This window comes from Cannabis sativa, chromosome 9, assembly GCF_029168945.1.
Source record: "Cannabis sativa cultivar Pink pepper isolate KNU-18-1 chromosome 9, ASM2916894v1, whole genome shotgun sequence".
NCBI lineage: Eukaryota > Viridiplantae > Streptophyta > Magnoliopsida > Rosales > Cannabaceae > Cannabis > Cannabis sativa.
The window spans coordinates 8,054,682-8,075,936 of record NC_083609.1 but is presented as its reverse complement, the minus strand read 5'-3'; the positions used below and the strand labels follow the sequence as shown (position 1 = coordinate 8,075,936).

The 21,255-nt window shown below is 35.3% G+C and overlaps 3 protein-coding genes across 4 annotated transcripts; all 3 read left to right on the top strand.

The window, feature by feature from the left end:
• Window positions 1-2,876: 2,876 nt before the first annotated feature.
• On the top strand, window positions 2,877-7,161 carry LOC115722942 (exosome complex component RRP41-like). Of its 2 annotated transcripts, XM_030652329.2 has the most exons (9): window positions 2,880-3,206; window positions 3,471-3,513; window positions 3,854-4,053; window positions 4,233-4,311; window positions 4,498-4,600; window positions 4,692-4,812; window positions 6,078-6,166; window positions 6,441-6,590; window positions 6,809-7,161. In XM_030652329.2, the coding sequence occupies exons 3-9, from the start codon at window positions 3,930-3,932 to the stop codon at window positions 6,896-6,898; spliced, it is 756 nt and encodes a 251-aa protein (XP_030508189.1). In that variant the 5' UTR covers window positions 2,880-3,206; window positions 3,471-3,513; window positions 3,854-3,929; the 3' UTR covers window positions 6,899-7,161. The 2 variants fall into 2 exon arrangements, with proteins under 2 accessions (XP_030508190.1, XP_030508189.1); XM_030652330.2 differs by lacking the exon at window positions 3,471-3,513 and having other exon boundaries at window positions 2,877-3,206.
• A 3,834-nt stretch (window positions 7,162-10,995) lies between these two features.
• On the top strand, window positions 10,996-16,272 carry LOC115723550 (uncharacterized). The gene is made up of 5 exons (XM_061104653.1): window positions 10,996-12,168; window positions 12,324-13,347; window positions 13,440-13,982; window positions 14,036-14,850; window positions 14,938-16,272. The coding sequence occupies exons 1-5, from the start codon at window positions 10,996-10,998 to the stop codon at window positions 16,270-16,272; spliced, it is 4,890 nt and encodes a 1,629-aa protein (XP_060960636.1).
• An 82-nt stretch (window positions 16,273-16,354) lies between these two features.
• LOC115722919 (probable prolyl 4-hydroxylase 4) lies at window positions 16,355-20,153 on the top strand. The gene is made up of 8 exons (XM_030652295.2): window positions 16,355-16,607; window positions 16,687-16,744; window positions 16,838-16,942; window positions 17,266-17,323; window positions 18,295-18,470; window positions 18,809-18,878; window positions 19,000-19,312; window positions 19,673-20,153. The coding sequence occupies exons 1-7, from the start codon at window positions 16,465-16,467 to the stop codon at window positions 19,293-19,295; spliced, it is 906 nt and encodes a 301-aa protein (XP_030508155.2). The 5' UTR covers window positions 16,355-16,464; the 3' UTR covers window positions 19,296-19,312; window positions 19,673-20,153.
• Window positions 20,154-21,255: the final 1,102 nt, after the last annotated feature.

Sequence of the window (21,255 nt, the reverse complement as noted above, 5' to 3'; positions counted from 1 at the left end):
GAACCACAAAAAAAACCAGAAAACAACCATTTATTCCGACGATATAGAAAAAAAAAAGTAAAATCGACAACAAAACAACAACAAACAGCTTCATCAACACCAGAAAATTAACAAATCAAAAAGGTTGAAAACTTAAACCCAACTAAATTCTTTTAAATACAAAATTAAAAATAATGCTCAAACATAGATCTGGAAATCAATAATGAAAATGATTTATAGCTTCTAAAATTATTTTTATATAAATGCATGATTGAAGTAAATGTATTCTAATATACATAATTTCTGAAGAAAAAAATGTCGATTAGAAATTAAAATAGAATTTTGAAATATCCAAAGTTGTTTAAGAGTCGTTCTTGATAATTACATGCAATTTATTGGATATTAAGGGAAATAGATAAAATATGGACACTCAAATGATAGCTGGAACACTGAATCAAAAAAAATACAACGTCGATGGTTGTTTTAGCGTTGTTTTACAATTGTTGTCTGTTTGTAAAAATATTAAATTGTTAAAATACTATAAAAAAAATTGCAGATTATAGAATCTATACTCGTTCTTTTAAAGAGTAATGGACAATGGAAAGAAGGAAAAAATTATGTCAATTATGAGGCTAGTAGAGAATTCATACCAAAGGATTGCAAATATGAACAACTCGTACAGATTATTCTACTCTCTTCATTGGAATGCGACCCAACAAAAATAGGAATGTCAATTGGGTCGGGTCGAGCCTGACCTGCCATAGACCAAGCCCGGCCTGATATCACTTTGGCCTGGCCCGACCCGGCCCGACTACTTTCTTCAGTCTAGCGGGTCAGGCCCGACCTCGAGTCGAGCCCAACCCTTTTTTTTTAAAAAAAAAAAATCAGTTTATCTATTTATTTATTTTTAAGGAAAAATAGTTGAATTCATTAGGTAAATGAATTTCCAATAAAAATAGAAGACATGTTTAAAAATTTATTAAATTTTCCATAAGTTGATTTTGCATTGTGGATGATGTTGTTTTTAAGTAGTTTTTTTAGATAAATAGTTGGATTCATTTGGTAGTAAAATTCATTAGGTGAAGGAATTCCTAATAAAAATAGAAAACATGTTTAACAATTTATTAAATTTTGCATTGTGGAGGATGTTATTTTAAAGTATTTTTTGTTTAAAGATAAATAGTTGGATTCATTTGGTAATAAAATTCATTAGGTAAAAAATTTATTTTTTGTATGAAAATCGGTGATTCAATTATGCATAATAGAAGAAAGTTTGAGATCGAACTTTTGTTCCTAACAATATTTGGTACATCATTAATAACTACCAATCATAAACTCAAACATAATAACTACCAACAATAAATACTAAACACTACATTTTGTTCTCCATTTCTATTTTGTTCTCATCCATGTCCTTACTCATATACTAAAAAAATAATGTATATTCTAATCATCAAGATCAACTACGTAAGGCTCCTGCAAAAAATTAAAAACAAAGAAAAGTATTAATAATAAAAATTAATAATTTATTTGATAAATTACAAAAATTTAACTAATTATCATTGATGGATCAACATCACTATCTTCATCATTCACATTATTGTAAAAACAAAACAAAAAAAAAATTAATTCTAATAAAGAAATGAATATATACATACAATTGTTAAATGATATCTATTTTTTTTGTCAGTCATCAACCAATTTTGTGTACATACTAATGCTTTTAATGTAGAAGGATGAAGCCTCAATCGATGTGGACTCACGTGTCTACCACCAGTGCTGAATGTAGATTTTGAAACAACAGTGTTGACAGACACATCAAATACATCCTTGGTAAATGGTATTATGGGGTATTTGAGGCCTGTCATACTCAACAAAGGGTATTTGAGGCGCGTCACCTTCCAATAATTGTATATATCAAATAACTCTTCAGTCCTAGGTACCAAGTTCTCCTCTAAATATAAATCCAGTTTAGACTTCACATTCTCTACTCAATAGGAAGCTCTAACAAATCTGTCAAAGTTAGAAAGGACATCCAATCGCCGTGTTGAAGAAGATGTTGATACATTTTCCACCTAAACCCTTTTTTCTCTCAAATGAGGAAACTTAGACCCGTACTCCTCCAGTAGCTCGCAACAAAGCTCACGAACATTTGCAATTTCAGTTACATATTGCTCATCTCCATAGATTACAAGAAAATAATATTCAAGCAACATAAACTTGTACCTCAGGTTTAAAACAACTGCCACACACATAAGCATGTGAATCTTTCCCCAATATTTCTGGAACTTAGATATTATTTGAATTGTCATGTCCCACATCTGATGACATCCATGATTCAATGTATGTCTTAATTTCACATATTTTTGGGAAAAAATATTGGCGGTAGGGTATTTTGTTCCAAAAAATAATTGTGTCACTTCATGAAACAACTATCAGTTATCACATAATTGTTGAGTATTTTGCCAATCAATTTCTGAAAGAGCACACCTCAAACGCAACTCATGTAGCCTTGTATTTTCAAATACTTTCTTGTACGATAAAGTTGTAAAAACATGTAAAAAAACATATTTTTATATAGGCTTTTTATTACCTAATTCTAGAAGTTTTTACACCATATACTAAAATTTCTAATTTTTTTACTTTTTTACTGTGAGGCAGAATTTTTTTCAAAAATACTGTGTAAGTTTATACTGTTGTGTACTGTGTTAAGTTTTCACTATTGTTCCACATTTATTTTTTAGTTATTTCTGTAATTATTCTATTTTATTATTTTACGGTTATTTTATAAAAAGACATTATTTTTGTACAAAATCCTCTGTAACAGTAAAATTGTAAATTTTTACCGAAAATCTATTATTTTATTTATTTATTTTTTTTTTTGTAAAAATCGCTAATTGTAGCACACTCTCGTCTCGAACACCCTAACCTAATATTCCATAGTCTCCCTCATCTCCTGCTACCTTCAGACCCATGGACCAGCACCAGACCAGACCAGTCCGACCCTTCCTTCCTCTTCACCAAGCCATACTCCACGAATAAACAGATCCTCATCCTCACTCCCTCCTTCCTCTCTATCAGTGGATCCCTCACTCCCTCTCTCTAGGATAACTTACCTTTTTCTTCTTTGCTAAAAAAAAAAAGAAGAATCAAGCAAGGTTCCTCTCCATCTCTCTCTCACTCTCAGTTCTCACCTCAGGCAGCGACTAGGAAGGGTTCAATCTCAGGTCCAATCTTTTTCTTTTCTTTTTATGCTGCTTTTATGGCTATGGTTTTAATGATTTGATGAATTAGAATAATGCTTGGTGATTTTACAATGTTAGACTTTCTACTGTTATATGGATTTTGTGCATTTGATGAGTGATATAGTGATTTTACAATGTTAAAGCTTTCCTGATTTCTTTTTGTTTGTCTCAACTTCTGATAGCAATGACATATATGTTTCTTTTTTTTGGGGTAAGGATTGCTTATTGGTACTGTTTTTATTGTAGGTAATAAACAAAGATCAAAGCACAACGGCGAAAGATTAAAATTGTATGTTTTTTGATAGTTTATAATCACTGTTAGTAATGTATATTATTATGGACAACTTCAATAGTTTTGAGACTTATTTGGACCTGTCCTTGCCTAATGTTTGAACTTTTTATCTTTTGGTTATTTAATAGTTTTAATTGGATTTTCTATTATTTTTGGTCATAATCTAGAGCCTTAATTATGAAAATGTAAGGGTTGTAACCAACTCAACTGAAAAAAAATTATGTGTATGGATTAAAATTTTGTAGGCTGATCTAATTGGGTTGGCTCATCGAATACCCTCAACCCAGCCAACCCAACTTATGTGTGCAATCCTGGTTTTAAACATTGTTTTATTCAGGGTTGAGTCAGAAATCGACGTCTAAGAGTAGTAGATATACTCTACACCTCTACAGAGGGAAAGGGAGTCGCTGCAAATGGCTGGAACAACTCCGACTACATACTCTCCATCACTGAAGACCCACAAAAAGGGTTCCAAAAACCACGACGTCGATTGGGTTCGACCTGATGGCCGTGATTTTCACCAATGCAGGCTTGCCTGTAAGCTATTTTATTCTTTGTAAAATATGCTGTTCTAAGCTTTGGTTTTTCTGGGTGCGTGTATTTTTTTTTTTTGTTTGGAAGAGAGTTTAGCATCTCATTATTTGCTTTGTTGGTTGTATTTTAGTTTATTGTCAAATGTCATGTTATTTCATAAAATGAAGGCTATATTTTGGCAGTTTTCAAGACTGGGGCTGTAAATGCTGCTGCAGGATCTGCTTATGCAGAGATTGGGTTAACAAAAGTCATTGTGTCTGTGTGAGTATCTCTATACCTCCTTCTCTCTCTATATATATTTACACATGAATCTCTCTATTTATACATATAAATATTTACATATGAATTGATATGTTTATGTTGTTTTAGTCTTTAGTATGGGACAGACAACTAACTAGTTTTGATGCTTGTTTTTTTTTTTTTTAATTTCTTTTGCATTCACCTTAGATTTGGGCCAAGAGAGAGTAAGAAGGCAATGATGTACAGTGATATTGGAAGGTTGAACTGTAATGTGAGCTATACAAGTTTTGCCACTCCAGTGCGTGGACAGGTAATAGGTCCATCATGTTTTGACTCTTACAATAGCTTACTCCTGCCTGAATTGATAACATGTATTGAATATTTGAGCTTTCATAATTTAGGGGTCAGACAACAAGGAGTTTTCTTCAATGCTTCATAAAGCTTTGGAAGGTGCTATCATCTTGGAAACCTTCCCCAAAACAACTGTGGACGTTTTTGCACTGGTGTTGGAATCTGGTGGCAGTAAGTTCATTAGTTTTTTATACACAGATTTGAGATCCTTACTTTTTGTTAGAAACATAGTAAATAAAATTGTAGAAAGAGTGGTAGGGAATTCACAAGATATGAGATTAGCCACCTGCTGTATCTTATTCCCTATTCCACCTTCTTGTTTGTGTTTTGTAGCATTTTTTTTATTGGTTGAGTGTCCCTATTATAGCAAAACAAGTCTCTCTCTTCTTTTTGAAAAACTAGAATTGGATGTCCTAAATTATAAGCTCCTTGTTGTAGAAAGCTTTTATGATGATCTCCTAAATTAGAAGAGGTTTGACTCGACTTGCTCGGTGGATTTGAAAGCTTTTGATAGTGTTGGGTATTTCTTCTTTTTCCTTGCATCAGGGTTACTTTTACTTTTTACTGATATAGGAGCAGTATCCAAACTCATGTTATTACTTAGGCATAGTATGATGCCTTCTTTCTCACATTTTAGTTTTGGTAAAGTACAATTACTAAGTTCTAGTGACAGTTTATTATACATAATGTCCTATCATGACTTAAATCTTTGCTATTTCATCAAAGTTTCTGTTTTGTTGCACTTGTACAAATTGGGGTCAACGACATCATATTTTATATTGTGCTGAGTGTTAGTTGGGAAATGCATCATCTAAGTTAGGGATAACAGCGTCATATTGTACAAATTCGTTATATTTGCCTGGCTCGCACCCATCATTATTTCTGGATGCCAGTTTGACTTCTAAATTTGACTATTTAGCTAGTAGTTAATAAATTGGCCAACTCTCGTATAGTTAAAGAGGTCAAAAGTGTAATGACTTGTAGATTACAAATTGTTAAACACAGGAATGTTTCTAGAGGGGAAAGGGTATACTTGAATAGAATTCTTTTGTATTAAGGTGGCTGCTGGGTAAGGAGCCGGTTTTTATATAGTGCTCCTTTTGGTTGTATTTGTTTGTCGATTATTGAAGTTTCTTCCTTCTTGATCAAAATAAATAAATAAATAAATAAATTGGCCAACTTGGGAAGCATGTTTGGGGTATAAGAAATATTTTTCTTCTATTAATTATATACTTAAAACTGAATTGTAATAGCAAGAGAATAACTTTTCAACATCTGTTTGCAGTCATAGGAAAAATGGTTCATTGCAGTACTATAAGTTACAAGAAATGTTAACCTTTTCTCTTTGTGTCAGAATTTAGTTCCTAATATGAGTTTGTTTAGTGTACAATTAAGCTAATCAACATGCCCATGGATTTAACCTTTTCGGGTTGTAGGTGATCTACCTGTTGTAATTTCATGTGCTAGTGTAGCTCTGGCAGATGCAGGGATAATGATGTATGACCTTGTAACTTCAGTTTCAGTGGTAAGCATCTTGCTCTGTGTTTTGTTTTCCTACTTTTAATTTGTTATTAAGTGTTTGTTAAAGATGTATACTACCCTCTTTGGGCAATTCTCAAGCCTTCTATACCTCCTCTAGTCAAAGGGTGGGCTTGCATACATAACCTGTTATAGAAATGAGAGTTTATAAATCTGTTTTATAGGAAAGGCAAGGTCATTTGACTGGTTTTGTTAGTATTATTATCCATTTAGCTGACTGATTTATTGTACTTTTTGGTATTTGTGTTTCCGGAAACTAGTCTTGCCTTGGAAAAAACCTTGTAATTGACCCAGTTTGGGAAGAGGAAAGCTCCCAAGATGGAAGCTTAATGATAACGTGTATGCCTAAGCGATACGAGGTCACTCAGCTAACTATCACAGGGGAATGGTCAACCCCAAAAGTTAATGAGGTATGGCAACTTGTTGGTTCAACTTGAGTTCAAGTCTTTCTTTGCCCTTGAAATCATTCTCGTTTTGGTAAACGTTTAGAACAATCTAGGCCTCAATGGTTCATTTTTACAATGCATTATTAATAATTATCTGATCTGTGCATTAGAACCATTGGCTAATGGCAAAAAATTGAATGGGATTATCAGCAATTCAACACTACTTTGCTTGTAATGCACAGGGAATGCAGCTATGCGTGGATGCTTGCTCAAAGCTTGCGGAGATCATGAGAACATGTTTGAAAGAAGCAGCTTCCGATTATGAAGAATAGCATGAAATTTATTTCATTACAAATTGCTGTTTAGTGAATTTTTGGGTCATTTTATGGCTCCTTTTTTTGTTTCTTTTATACATCCATGAAACTAGTTTTTTTTTCCATGCAAGAGTAGGCAATATTTTAGTGTTAGATAGCAAACATATATTTTCTATAAAAAATAACATAACCGTAATTAGCAAGTTTTAAGAAAAGGAAAAGCAAAACCAGAATTTTTATATATTATAATTCTAAATCAATGTACCATACATGTACTCTTGGAATGTTTCTGTGTCAGCTTTAACCTGCTTACAAATCTTTTCTTCAATACATATCCAATGCCTGAGGCAACATGAGAAGGCACCCTATCCAACTGGCCAGATTGGATATCAGCTATCTTTCCCTGCTCCACCTCCCAAGTCTTGTAAGCAACAAGTGTTGACCTCATATTTAAAGGGAAATTTGATTTTCTATACTTAGAAAATCAAAAAAATTGATTTCTAAACCAATAATTTAAACCCTAAAAAAACTATACTTTTTTTTTCAAAACCCCAAAAATACCCCCAAACTAAAACTATCTCTCTTTCTCTCTCTATCTAGCCTACCCTAAGAATCCCACACCCCAGGTCCGATGGTCGGACCATGGTGTCCGATGGGGTCCGACCAATCGGACCCATCGGACCCCAAGGTCCGACCATCGGACCTCTCTCTTCCCCTCTCTCTCAAATCGCGGGGAAAAAAAAAAAAAAAAAAAAATTAAAGCCGGTCGGACCTTCCGGTCCGATGGGTCCGACCATCGGACCGAAGGTCCGACCATCGGACCCATCGGACCCGAAGGTCCGACCATCGGACCCTTTCTTCCTCTCTCTCCAAAATCGCAGAAAAAAAAAAAAAATTAAAAAGACGGTCGGACCTTGGGGGTCCGATGGGTCCGACCATCGGACCCCCAAGGTCCGACCATCGGACCTTTGTCTTCTTCCCTCTCTCAAATCGCAGGAAAAAAAAAAAAAAAAGTTTCAGAGACTGGGGTTGCTCTTTCGGGTTGGGGTTGGGGTCGGAGGGGTTGGGGTCGTGGTCGACGGGGGTGAGGGTGGTGATCGGCGTTGGGGTTGATGTGGGTGGGTGAGGGTGGTTCGGGTGAGGGTGGGCGGTTGGGGTGAGATAGAGGGAGAGAGAGATGATGCAGAGAGAGAGAATATTGTGAGGGGGGTATTTTTGGGGTTTTGAAAAAAAAGGAATAGTTTTTTTAGGTTTTAAATTTTTGGTTTAGGGAAAAAAATTTTTGATTTTCTAAGTATAGAAAATCAAATTTCCCTATTTAAATGAGGTACAGACAATTGACGATGGATTATACTTAGAACACGCTGAATTTGCTTTCTTTTGCCTGCAAATTTAAAGATGTTATATATCTTTACAAGGGACAGAAATAATATCCTATCATGACTTAAATCTTTACTACTTCCTCAAAGTTTCTGTTTTGCTGCACTTGTATAAATTGGGTGCGAGTGTTAGTGATAGACCTCTAGTACATTTAGGGTTCGTTTGGTACGTCGTATTACATTGTATTGTATAGTATTATATTAAATTGTATTTTATGTAATAGTTTTATGTAAAATTATATATGGTATTAAATTTTATGGATACCTAAATATATAATATTTTAGTATAAATTAGAGCTTAATATAGTATTATATAAAATATGATATATAATCTAATTCAGTATAATACAATACGACCTAATACGACGTTCCAAACGAGCTTTTAGTTTATATCAGGATGCCACCAAATAAGCATAGGGCAAAGGCTTAAATTGCTAAAAGTATCTATTATGAGTTGCAAGGGTCTTTTAGTATTTTTATTCTGTAAATTGTTTAGTTGTGTTAGTGGCTGTTGTAATAAGAAGACATGAGTTGTAATTTTATCTTCAGTCAAAGCCTATAAATAAAATGATGATAATTTATTTTGGGTAGTTGGGATTTAGATGAGTATTGACTCACTTGGAAGAGACAATCCTCTCGAATAGTTAAATTGGAGAGACTAGTCTCTTGAAAGCTAGGTTTGCTTTGGCCACTAATACTAATAAAGTAATTTCTTGAGAGATTGATTTCTGTTGACTGTAGATAGAAACATTTTTTGATTTGAAGAAAGTTTTATCAATTTGGTGTGGTGATTGTGAACACGTGCCTAACACACCAGCAATTGATGCTACAATGGTGTTCGAAGAGGATCTTGAAGCCCTAAAATTAAAGGTTTCGAAACTCAAAGATTCTCCATGATTCACTTTAGGGTTTGGCTCTGCGGATTCAAAAACATCTCCAAGAATCCCTTCAAAAAATGATTTAAGAACTGTCCAAGATCCCAGGGAAGAAATACTAGTAGCTGCTACGAGCAAAGAAAAAGATGAGATAGAAAGATCAGCGAATAAATTGAAATCTCCACACAGTACTTGTATCCATAAATCGCTCCACACCACCATGGGAACACATTCGACGTCAGAATTTTGTTTACAACAAGGTGTTGTCAGGGGTTTTTCGGAGAAGGACCGTAACAATACTCAGTATCGTCATGAGAATCGTTTGAAAAAAAAAACTTGAAATGCTTATTTTTGATGGAGAGAATTGATGAGTGCACATTTGTACACTCATTCTTAATCAATTATTAGATGGATTAGTATTTATTTTTGTATAGATTTAATGTGTTTTCTCCAAGTGTGTAGGTTTGTGCTGAAAAGACATTTTGTGATGGACTGAGATCTTTCAGCCTATTTTTAACAATGATTTCATCATTTTCTCGAAGAGCTTATGAAACCCAAAATGATAGAGCTTGTTCCCAGCTTTCCAAAACATGTTAAACCATCCCATTTGGAGTCCGAACGCAAAAGTTATGCATGATTTACTGAGCAAGGTCAAAGTAGAAAAATTTAGCGTTGTGCGCTATAGCGCAGGTGGTCTGCGCTATAGCGCCCGGCTGGAAAAAAAAAATGATTTTTCACGAAAAGAAAAAGAAGATAATTTCAGCACGGGTTCAGGATTTTTTCTCTTAGGCGTTATAGCGCAGAACTTATCATATTGAAGAGAGGACGTTGAGAGAGATAAAAAACAAGCAACTTTGAGATTAGAAAACACATTGAAGAGCAAGCGAGAAGAGACTTCAAGCAATTATCATCAACTATCATCATTAGAGTTCTTTTTTTCTTCTTCTTTATTCTTTTGCTTAGTTATTTAATTATGAACATGATTATTGTAGTTATTATGTTTGTAATTATGAACTAAACACTCATTCTAGACTGTTGATGGAACTATTTTAGATTATGAATTTAAGTTTTTAGATTATTCCCATATTTGTTCGTGTTATTTGTTTATGCAATTTTGTGGTAATTATCATCTTCTTAATGCTTGATCACTATTAATTAATATAGAGATTTTAGGTTTTACACTTGAGGGAGGTAATTTAAAATCGGACTAAGAATTGCATAACATAGTAAAAGTGTGAGATTGAGATATTCCACTAATTCTATAAGTTTCATTTAAAGAGAATCATATTGCTTTATGAGTGCTTATTTGATTAACATTGAATAGAGATATCGTGTTAGTTAATTTAAGTTGAATCTATCATCGTTTGAGAGAGGTTAATAAGTTATATTAGAATTGTTGAAACTACAAATTATAAGATAAATTTAGATAATTAGTAAATTTAGATTCATAGTTTAAAATAGGGAAATCAATGCTTTAGGTTTTTACTTTCTGATTAAAATTTGTTGTTTGTCTATTTATTTATTTTTTTATTTATTTCTTAATTATAATTTAATTTTGTATTATCTAACTAAGTATAAAATTAAAAAGTATAATAATTAGTAAAATTTAATAATCATGTGGCTTCATAACTTTTCTAAGTATTAAAACTTTACTAACAACCCTGTACAAGTTTTTGGAGCTGCGAATTTAACATTAACACATGCCTTGCTGGATCAAAAAAAATAAACTCTTGAAGGTCTCTCCTGGTAGAGAGTGTTTTTGTCCCTCTTGTTAGAGTGTGATTTTTTGTTTTCTTGTACTGTCTGGGGCATGTAAGTTTTATCAGAAAGTGTCTTTGTTCTTTTTATTCTTTTTGTCCTTATGGCTTCATCTAGTACAGAGGATCCCTTAATGTCAATGAGATGGGCTGATATATGTCTAGAAGATGAGGAGGAACATGAAGTTTCACTTGCTGAAGATAATGAAGATGAGGAAGAGCTGCAATTTGATGATAGATGGTGTCTAGTGGGTCGCCTTCTGTCCAGAAAAGTGTCTGACTTTCAGATCTTTCAAAACATCATTGCTGATTTATGGAAGCCTGGTAGAGGTATTTTTATTAAGATTCTTGATCAAAACAGATTTCTTTTTCAATTCTATCATGAGATAGATATTCAAAGGGTGATTGATGGTAGTCCATGGACGTATGATCGCAAACAACTTCTTATTGAAAGGCTCAAACCGGGACAGAATCCAAGGGTGGTTGTTGTAAACACATTGGACATGTGGGTACAAGTTCATGAGTTACGGTCAGGTTTTAAAACAGATTGGGCTATTCGCGAAGTGGCTCGATATATTGGACAGTACGTCGATACTGATCCGAATAATTTTCAAGGCGTATGGCGGGATTATCTCAGAGTTCGGGTAAGGATTAATGTTGCTGAACCACTTAAGAGAAGAATGAAGTTCCGAAGCTGGGGTGGTGAGTCGTTTTATGCGTATTTTAAATATGAAAGAGTCCCAACCTTCTGTTTTATCTGTGGTATAATGGGACATGCTGAGAAGTTTTGTGACAGAATATATGATATGCCCATAGAGAAGATTGTCAAGCCATATAGTATTGAGATGAAAGCTCCTACCAGACGACAGAAGTTTATGCAACCTTCACCATGGCTGCGTTCTGGGCCGGAGGTTCCAAGCTCGACGAGGACAATGCCATCAGGATCTTCTGAAGTTAATGCAGCAACTAAAAATCAAGGCATGACATCCGACAATTATGACCCTAATATCAGCCATTATAATTCAAAAGTCATTGACCAAGCCCGATCCTTTGGGAAGAATAATATTGCTTTAAAAGAGCATATTATCTCAGTCAATGAGAATCCAGCTGGGTTTATATCTGAGGATATCATTGAAATTTCTGATTTGAAGAGGAAAAGGCTTGAGGCAATTAAAAATAGTGGGCCTCCAGTTTTGAAAAATAACACAATGGAAATAGAAGAGGGTATTAAGACAAATGGTCCCAATGCTGAAGCAATTTCAAAAAACGTAGAGAAGGTGGGTCTTGGTTTCCAAGCCCACCAATTATTATGAGTACCATAAGTTGGAATTGCTGTGGGCTTGGGAACCCACGGGCCCAACAATTCTTAAATGACATTTGTGTCCAAAAGAAACACAAATTTTTATTCTTTTGTGAAACTTTGTGTAGAAAGGAAGTTGTTGATAGAGTCAAGTTTCGGTTGGGGTTTGAAGGTTGTCATTCTGTTGATGCGGTTGGTAGAAAAGGGGGTCTTGCTTTGTTATGGAAAGTTTCGGCTGAGGCTCATTTGTTTAATTACTCTCACAACCACATCAGTATCGAAGTTAGAATCCCAGGTACGATTACATGGCGGCTGACTGGTTTCTACGGTGAGCCAAATCGAAATCTTCGCCATCAAACTTGGGCTCTCCTTCGAACTCTAGCCTCTGAATCAAGTCTCTCATGGTGCATCATTGGAGATTTTAATAACATCATGAGCAATGAGGATCAAAAAGGAGGCCGGCCATACCCTCAATCCTTAATTACTGGTTTTCAAGCTACTGTCTCGGCTTGTCATCTCATCGATTTAGATATGCGAGGTCATCCTTACACCTGGGAACGAAGCCGTGGGACTACCAGAAGTGTCGAGACTCGCCTGGACAGGGCCATGGTCACTCAGAATTGGCTTGACATTTTTCATGAGGTATCTTTTACAAACTTAGCTTTTTCCTCTTCCGATCATTCTCCTATTATGCTTAAACCTGAAACTGTGTTGGGAGGGGCTGCTAGGGGGTTATTTCGGTATGAAAATGCTTGGCATAGAGAGCCTTTATGTCACCAAATTGTGATTGATGTCTGGAACTCAAACCAGCAGCAGGATATTATGGAAAAGATTGCTATCTGTGGCAAACAATTTTCTAGTTGGGGTCGAAATCTAACAGGGAATTTTAAAGCTAGACTTTCTAAAAGTATAAATCTGCTTGCAAGACTTCAAGCTTCAAATGATGCTACTGATATTGAGAATTTTGTGCAAGAGAAGATTAACTATTTTGAGATTCTAGCTCAACAAGAACTGTATTGGAAGCAAAGATCAAAGCAGTATTGGCTTCACGCAGGTGACAAGAATAACAAATATTTCCATGCTACCGCAAGTGCCCGCAAAAGATCAAACCAAATTCATCAACTCCAGGATGCTAATGGCGGTTGGATGAAATGGGGTAATGGTCTTGAATCTACCATAATAATTATTTTCAACAGCTTTTCCAAACTTCAAGTACATCCTCACGGTTTATTGTGGATAACATTAAAGCTTCTGTCAGTGCCAATCATAATGAAGAAATGTTGAAACCGATCCTTGATGAAGAAGTCAAATCTGCTGCTTTCTCTATGCATCCTGATAAGGCTCCCGGGCCTGATAGTATGGGTCCAGGGTTCTTTCAACATCACTGGAATGTTGTCGGAACAGATGTTATTCACCTTGTTAAGTCATTCTTTGACTCTGCCACTTTGCCCGATGGCATAAATGATACCCACTTGGTATTAATTCCCAAAAAGCAAAATTTTGTGGCTATGACTGATCTCAGACCGATCTCTCTTTGTAATGTCCTTTATAAGATCATATCAAAGGTGCTTGCGAACCGTATGAGGGATCTTATTGATGATATTATTTCTGATACTCAAAGTGCTTTCATTCCGGGGCGTCTGATTTCAGATAATGTGATGGTAGCTTTTGAGGTCATGCATTACTTGAAACGTAAGAGAAAAGGGAAAAAGGGATTCATGGCTTTGAAGCTTGATATGAGCAAAGCGTATGATCGGGTGGAATGGGATTTTCTAAGAGCGGTAATGCTTCGTATGGGATTTGCTTGTAAATGGGTGGACCTAGTTATGACTTGTGTTCAACAGTTCGTTACAAGGTTGTTCATGGGGGTCACATGTTGGATCCCATATGCCCATCTCGTGGTATCCGCCAAGGTGACCCTCTTTCAATGTACCTATTCATTATTTGTGCTGAAGGTTTATCTGCTCTAATTCAAAAGTTCGAAGAAGATAGGCTTCTGCAAGGTTGTCGTGTTGCTCATCGTGCTCCCTCTCTCACGCATATGTTTTTTGCCGATGATAGCTTCTTATTCTGTCAAGCAACAGTAAGTGTGGCTACTAGCATCTCCAACTTGCTCCGGTTGTTCGAAGAAGCTTCTGGCCAAAAAGTGAATGCTTCCAAATCATCCATTTTTTTCAGCCCCAACACTGATGGCTCTACCCGCACTCAAATCTGTTCTACCCTTAATATGAACGAAGCTCTTGAAGGTAGTCTCTATCTTGGCCTCCCTAACATCATTAGTCGAAATAAAAAAGCCATGCTTGGTTTTATCAAGAATAAAGTGATTGCTCGTATTAATAGTTGGGATGGAAAATTTTTGTCTTGTGCCGGGAAGGAAATTCTACTTAAGACCGTTATTCAATCACTACCGACCTATGCAATGAGTGTGTTTCTCCTACCACTTGGTACTTGTAAAGAGATAGAAAAGCTTATGGCTAGCTTTTGGTGGAAAACAAATTCTAACAAAGGTCGCGGTATTATTTGGATGTCTTGGGATCGTCTTGCAATTCCTAAGGATGAAGGTGGAATGGGATTTAGACATTTACATGATTTCAACATTGCTATGCTTGCAAAACAAGGTTGGCGCCTTTTGTGTAATCCCAACTCTCTTGTTGCCAAAGTGTATAAAGCTAAGTACTTTCCACATACCGACTTCCTCTCAGCCAAGCTTGGCAATAATCCAAGCTTTGTTTGGCGTAACATTTAGGGGGCGCAAGATGTTGTTCGTTTAGGTGCTACTCGGGTCATTGGAGATGGCACAACTACAAATATTTTGGGTACTCCTTGGCTGCCGAATGTCCACAACAGATGTGTGTCTTCAACACATCCTGGACTGCAAAATAACACAGTCAGCTCACTTATGCAGATGGACAACCGAGATTGGGATTCTGAGGGGATTTTGGATTTGTTTCCAACTCATGAAGTTGATGTTATACTCGGCATCCATTTGACCAACACTACTAGACCTGATTTCTGGTCTTGGAAAGCCGATCATAGAGGAGTTTTTACTGTTCGAAGCGCCTACCAACTGCTGCAAACTGAAAAACCAGCAGTCCCAACACAGAATAATTCTGAATTTTGGCGTAAATTCTGGCACTTAAAGATCCCACCAAAGGTGCTAAATCTTCTATGGCGTGCTATCACCGATTCCCTTCCCACATGTGTGAATCTTGTAACTAAATATGTGCCCATTTTTGCTCAATGTCCGGTCTGTAGAACCCAACCCGAGACAGCCATTCGTGCACTTGTGCCTTGTCCTTTTGCTACTGACTGCTGGAGATCGTTCGGACTTCCTATAAATGCAGCTGCTTCCTCTTCTTTTGGCAGCTGGTTCGAAAGTTTGCAGCAAACAGGAGACAATGATCAGGTTTGTAAAGTTGCTATGTTATGTTGGGCTTTATGGAAATCTCGCAATAATACAGTTTGGAACAAAAGGAATTCTTCTGTAGATGATGTTCTTGTATCTGCTTCTATTACTCTTGATCACTGGCGGAAAGCTCAGGATAAATTTGCTCTATCATCTCTATCTCTTAATAATAGTGATGATGGAGCCGAGCTTTGGACTAAACCTGCTAATAATTATATCAAGATTAATATAGATGCTGCGCTTTTTCATCATGAAAATTCCTATGGTTTTGGAATTGTAGCAAGGGATGACTTGGGTAAACTAATTGAAGCTAAAACATGTTACAAGGCTGGTAACTATTCTGCTGAGGTTGTGGAAGCACTGGGAATCAAAGAAGCTCTTAGTTGGATTAAGAGCAATAACGGGCAAAAAGTTGAAGTAGAGACCGATAGCCTCCTTGTTGTTCAGGCTATTAGAAGCGATCACAATATATCCTCCACTTTTGGTTTAATCACCAAAGATTGTCATGCTTTATTGTTGTCTCTAACTGATGTTAATTTACGTTTTATTAAACGATCAGTAAATCGGGTTGCTCATGCTGTTGCTAGGCATGCACAATTTTTCCCTAGTTGTAGTATTTTTGAGTATAATATCTGGCCTAATTTACAGACTCTCTTGCATTCAGAATGCTTTTAATTCAATAAAATTGATATTTCATTTAAAAAAAAACGCATGCCTTGCTCGTACATCGCACAAATATATTATTAGTTACGTAAACGACAACAAATCGGGTCGTCGCTGGTGTTCTGTATCCAAAAAAAACAAACTTCTAAGGAAAATTGGGATATTTTCCCGGAAAAATATCTAATTTTCTCGCCAAGGCTTAGGATGACTAAGATTATGGTTCAGCCACTGTTCTTTCTGTTCACGATCTTCTTCTTCTTCTTCCATGAATCGTTCAGTTCATATGCTGGTTCAGCCAGTTCCATCATCAACCCCGCTAAAGTCAAACAGATTTCATGGAAACCAAGGTATCTCTCCTATTGGATTTTGAATTTGTTTTCTTATTTCGTGTAATGAATCGGTTTTCGATCGTCGATTGATTTTCAGAGCTTTCATCTACGAAGGATTTCTTACGGACTTGGAATGCGACCATTTGATCTCGCTTGTGAGTACCGTGGACGGAGCAATTCATTGATTATGATCTTTTTGAAGATTTCAAAGTATTTGAGTGCTGAATTTTCGATTTCATTGTTCACAGGCCAAATCGGAACTTAAGAGATCAGCTGTCGCCGATAGCGAGTCCGGGGAGAGCCAGCTTAGCGAAGTTCGTACTAGCTCCGGCATGTTCATATCTAAGGCCAAGGTTTGCCTTTTTTTTTTCTTCCTTCGATTTGTATGGAATATGTTATGATACTGGTCTTAAAATTCTGCATTATTGAATTGAACATGTTTTGTTGTTACTCAAATTCTACTTTTCGCATTTAACTTCTTAATTGGGCTACAAGGTATTGGATTTATATGTAACGATTTGGGAATTTTAGTAATATTTGTGCTCTAACATAGTCTTCAATGTTCATTGTTTAGTGATATGGGTGGGAATGTGCGTTTTTGTATTTGTATGAGGAATTTGTTTAACATTACTCAAATGTGTAGCTCATTTATATCTGAATTTAAACCTATCCGTAGGACCCCATTGTTGCTGGTATAGAGGACAAGATTTCAACGTGGACTTTTCTTCCTAAAGGTATGGATTTTTCTTTAAAGCTAAGTTCTATATTTTCTCCTAACCTAATAAGTTCCTATAACTATCACAGTTTCTAGTCTCTGTATGTGATTTTTCTGTTGTAACATGTATATCAGTATTTCCCTTTTGGAAGGTAAAGAGGAAAGAAGACTCCTTTTCTGTTTAGTCTTGCCAATGTTAGGTCTCAAATTAGCCTACTGCATAGGCAAAGTTAATTAGGATTACGGTAGCTGAGCTGTCTTTTGTCGCTGAGATGTATGTTTTTTTAAGTGAGATGTCAAATACATACTAAGGTCCTGCTGGCTAGACAGTTAGGAATCATTGTTCTGCTAGCCTATAAATAGGAAGAGGGAGTCTATTGTTAGTTGGGTTGGGGACTAATTTTTTGATTGTTATAGTTGAAATTACACTGGAGTTTTCCAAGTTTCTGGAATAACTTGGGTATTTGTAACCAGCCTTCTGGCTTTGATCAAGTACAAAACTTTCTTCTTTCATTCAAGATCTGTGTAGTGTTCTAGTGTCTATCAGCCAACCCATTAATCTAACCTATGTGCTATTTATTTAGTCTGGCTTCAGAACTTGTAGTTAAATATAAACTTTGTTGTGTAATCTTCACAGCTGAAGTATGGCATACTTAAAAGAAGTCTTTATCTGTATTTGAAAGAGGACTAAAAGCAAACTAAATCTAAACGAAGAGACAGTAGAAGAGTTATTATGTGGAGAATTTGGTTGAAATGCTATAATGTTAGTTTAGCGGTATGATACACATGTTTAGATTTGATTTGAGCAAGCTGAAACTTTAAAGGGCATTACTTGTGTAATATAATAGTTCTTTGTTACTCATACCAATTTAATGAAAGAAGACACAGAACCAGTTGGCCTTCATTCTTATTTTTAGCTGGTGTTTTTTGTGTTTTGGTTTCTGTTTTCTTGAAGATTGCTGGTTACAAATATGTTTTTCTTGATTTCAGAAAATGGAGAAGACATACAGGTACTTAGATATGAAGAAGGCCAGAAATATGAACCCCACTATGATTACTTTGCTGACAAAGTCAACATTATCCGGGGTGGACACCGCATAGCAACTGTACTCATGTATCTCACTGATGTAGTCAAGGGTGGTGAAACTGTATTCCCTCATGCAGTGGTTAGTTAAATTTTTCACTTAATGAGATTCACATAATTGTCTTCAGACATTATTTGTTGGTAGATGGTGTTCATAATTGGCTTTACAGAGTCTTGCCTGGTTTTCTCTAATTTGGTCTGTCAACATTTCATGTGTCTTGTCTTGAACCAAATCTTTTGGATGAGCTTGCATAATATTATCAAATGTACAATTATCTTATTACAATTGAACTATACATGACAACCTGAATAGGTTGACTGATAAAAGTAATTATAAACTGCCAAGAAAACTCTTCCATTATCTCTGCCTTTAGTTTGTCCTTCTATAACATTAATTAACAATTTTTTATCTTCCTTCAGGAGAATCCACGCCATAAGCCTTCCACAACTCTCGAAGATTTCTCCGAGTGTGCAAAGAAAGGAGTTGCCGGTACTAATTACAAATAAAGAAGTTTCAATTATCGTTATTTAATTCTACTTATACCATGGTTTTCGCCCAAGTTTAGTTAATGACTACGGACTCTTTTCTTTCTCACCATGTCAATACTCAGTCAAAGCACGACGAGGGGATGCCCTTCTCTTCTTCAGTCTTCTCCCAACTGCTATTCCGGACACACTCAGTCTCCACGCAGGGTGCCCAGTCATCGAAGGTGAGAAATGGTCAGCAACAAAATGGATTCATGTAGATTCATTTGACAAGGATGTGTCAGCTGGTGGGACCTGTACAGACATGAATGAAAGCTGTGAGAGATGGGCTGCCCTTGGTGAATGCACCAAGAACAAAGAATACATGGTTGGATCTCCAGAACTTCCTGGATACTGTAGGAGGAGTTGTAAAATGTGCTAAAATCTTCCAGTCCTCGGGTTAGTAGTATCCATTCATTTTGTTCATTTTCAACTGGTTTTATTGTACGGTACATGACATGTTTTTTTTACTATATAGACAATAAATTATAAGGCAAGCCATGTGCTGTTTTTTTTAGTTGTACCTCTCTCTCTCTCTCTCTCTCTCTCTCTCTCTCTCTCTCTCTCTCTCTCTCTCTCTCTCTCTCAGATATTTACGAAAAATGAAATAGTATTTGTTAATGCATCAAAAGATACACTTGGGATTTGATTGATTAATTCTTTGAACCACACAATGTTTGTTTCCATTTGGGATTTGATTGATTAATTCTATTTATTGGGGTTGTTGTGATGATTCTCTCTTATCCTTAATTTTTACAGACATTGCATCGGGCCAATTCCAATATATTAATTTCCCAAGAGAGAGAGAGAGAGAGAGAGAGAGAGAGAGGCTAAAATATTGAATTGAATGTTTTGGACAATCTGGAGGAAAGAAAGATTCCAATAATGTTCCAAGGTACATTTTGGTGAGAAAAGGGTCAAAGATGAGTTCATTTCAGGCTTTAGTGGGAAAGGAATTACCCCTCCCCTACCTACCTATTATTCTATTATTGGTTATTACTGTTACCCAACTTAAATAAATAAATGTATTATTCGGTCAGTAATGAATGATTGTACAAACAACATTTAGAGGAAGAGGACCACCCATAGATTCCCATTATCAATATCAAAATGGAAAAGGAGGCCCTGAATTGTGGTCCTTATAAGTGTCCTATTTTGATTGATACTTTTGTAGCATCGTGCATTAAATCACTCAGCCTTTCTATTTGGTTTAACTTATATATATGATATGATATGAGATGACATGACATGACATGAGGGCCTCCCAATCAAAACACACACAAAATTGAGCTCATTCAATCAATAACTTTTTCTTTTTTCCCCCAACAAGTAACTTTTTCTTTGCCTAAATCTTACCCCCCAAAAAAAAGGGTCCTCTTGTTTCTCCAAAGAATCCAACTCTTTTTATCTTCTACCTGCAAAAGATTGTTAGGAATGAAAATGGGTTTAAGGTAAAGACCTTTCTTCTTAGTACTTTATTATCTACAAAACGACAACATTGATGGTTAGCATCCTTCTTAATGCAACGTATACCAAAAAGAATAAACATGATTACATTAATATCATTATCTCTTTCTCTCTTTCTTTCTTTCTATTGGCCACCATCTTAGATAGGATTGACAATAAAATACTATTTTTAAGCAATAACTAAAGCTATATTGAGCAATGGGCAACATACACCTAAAAAAGTAATAGGATATATTCCTCTATTCATTTTGATAAGAATATCTTTCTACCCACCTCTCTTCATTTAGAGTTATATTCTTCAAACTATAAATATGATCGTATAAAAAAAAATTAAAAAAGAAGAAGAAAGAATCAAGCTAAAACAATTTCTTCCAACATTAATATGATTGTCTCTATATTTAGTGTGGGGAGAAATTATAATTCTGGTGTTCATTATACATATAACGATATTCTATTAATATTTAAAAAAATTCAAATAATTTATTTAAAATTTTTTGCATTGTAATTTTTCTTTAAAATATTTTGAAAGCAGGTGTAATACCCATTATAATTACAATTATAATTTTTCACCTATACTCTTCTGTTAGGAAAAAAAAGTGGTAGTGGTACTATAAAATTTCTTAATATATTTATGGTAGGATTATATTTGTTTACGGTAGATGGAAAAATTACAATTTATACGACGGTATACAATATAATTATTTAAAATCATTCGCGAATTCTTATAAAATTTCGAATAAATACGATGTCAAAACATGCTTAGAAACTACTAGTTTTACGTATGTATAAAATAAGTTTCAAAACATAGGATACATTTCTTTTAGAATAATTATCTTTTTTACGCTCGTACTTATACTATATCTTATTATCTTTCC

What these genes read in the sequence shown, in the direction of transcription:
- LOC115722942 (XM_030652330.2), top strand. Translation starts at nt 3,930, where the DNA reads ATGGCTGGAACAACTCCGACTACATACTCTCCATCACTGAAGACCCAC. An exon ending in TTGTAACTTCAGTTTCAGTG is followed by an intron (nt 6,167 to 6,440) that starts GTAAGCATCTTG and finishes TCCGGAAACTAG; the next exon opens with TCTTGCCTTGGAAAAAACCT. An exon ending in CAACCCCAAAAGTTAATGAG is followed by an intron (nt 6,591 to 6,808) that starts GTATGGCAACTT and finishes TGTAATGCACAG; the next exon opens with GGAATGCAGCTATGCGTGGA.
- LOC115723550 (XM_061104653.1), top strand. Translation starts at nt 10,996, where the DNA reads ATGGCTTCATCTAGTACAGAGGATCCCTTAATGTCAATGAGATGGGCT. An exon ending in TGGCGGTTGGATGAAATGGG is followed by an intron (nt 13,348 to 13,439) that starts GTAATGGTCTTG and finishes ATAACATTAAAG; the next exon opens with CTTCTGTCAGTGCCAATCAT. An exon ending in CCAACTCTCTTGTTGCCAAA is followed by an intron (nt 14,851 to 14,937) that starts GTGTATAAAGCT and finishes CGTAACATTTAG; the next exon opens with GGGGCGCAAGATGTTGTTCG.
- LOC115722919 (XM_030652295.2), top strand. Translation starts at nt 16,465, where the DNA reads ATGACTAAGATTATGGTTCAGCCACTGTTCTTTCTGTTCACGATCTTC. An exon ending in GTGGACTTTTCTTCCTAAAG is followed by an intron (nt 17,324 to 18,294) that starts GTATGGATTTTT and finishes TCTTGATTTCAG; the next exon opens with AAAATGGAGAAGACATACAG. An exon ending in TGCAAAGAAAGGAGTTGCCG is followed by an intron (nt 18,879 to 18,999) that starts GTACTAATTACA and finishes GTCAATACTCAG; the next exon opens with TCAAAGCACGACGAGGGGAT.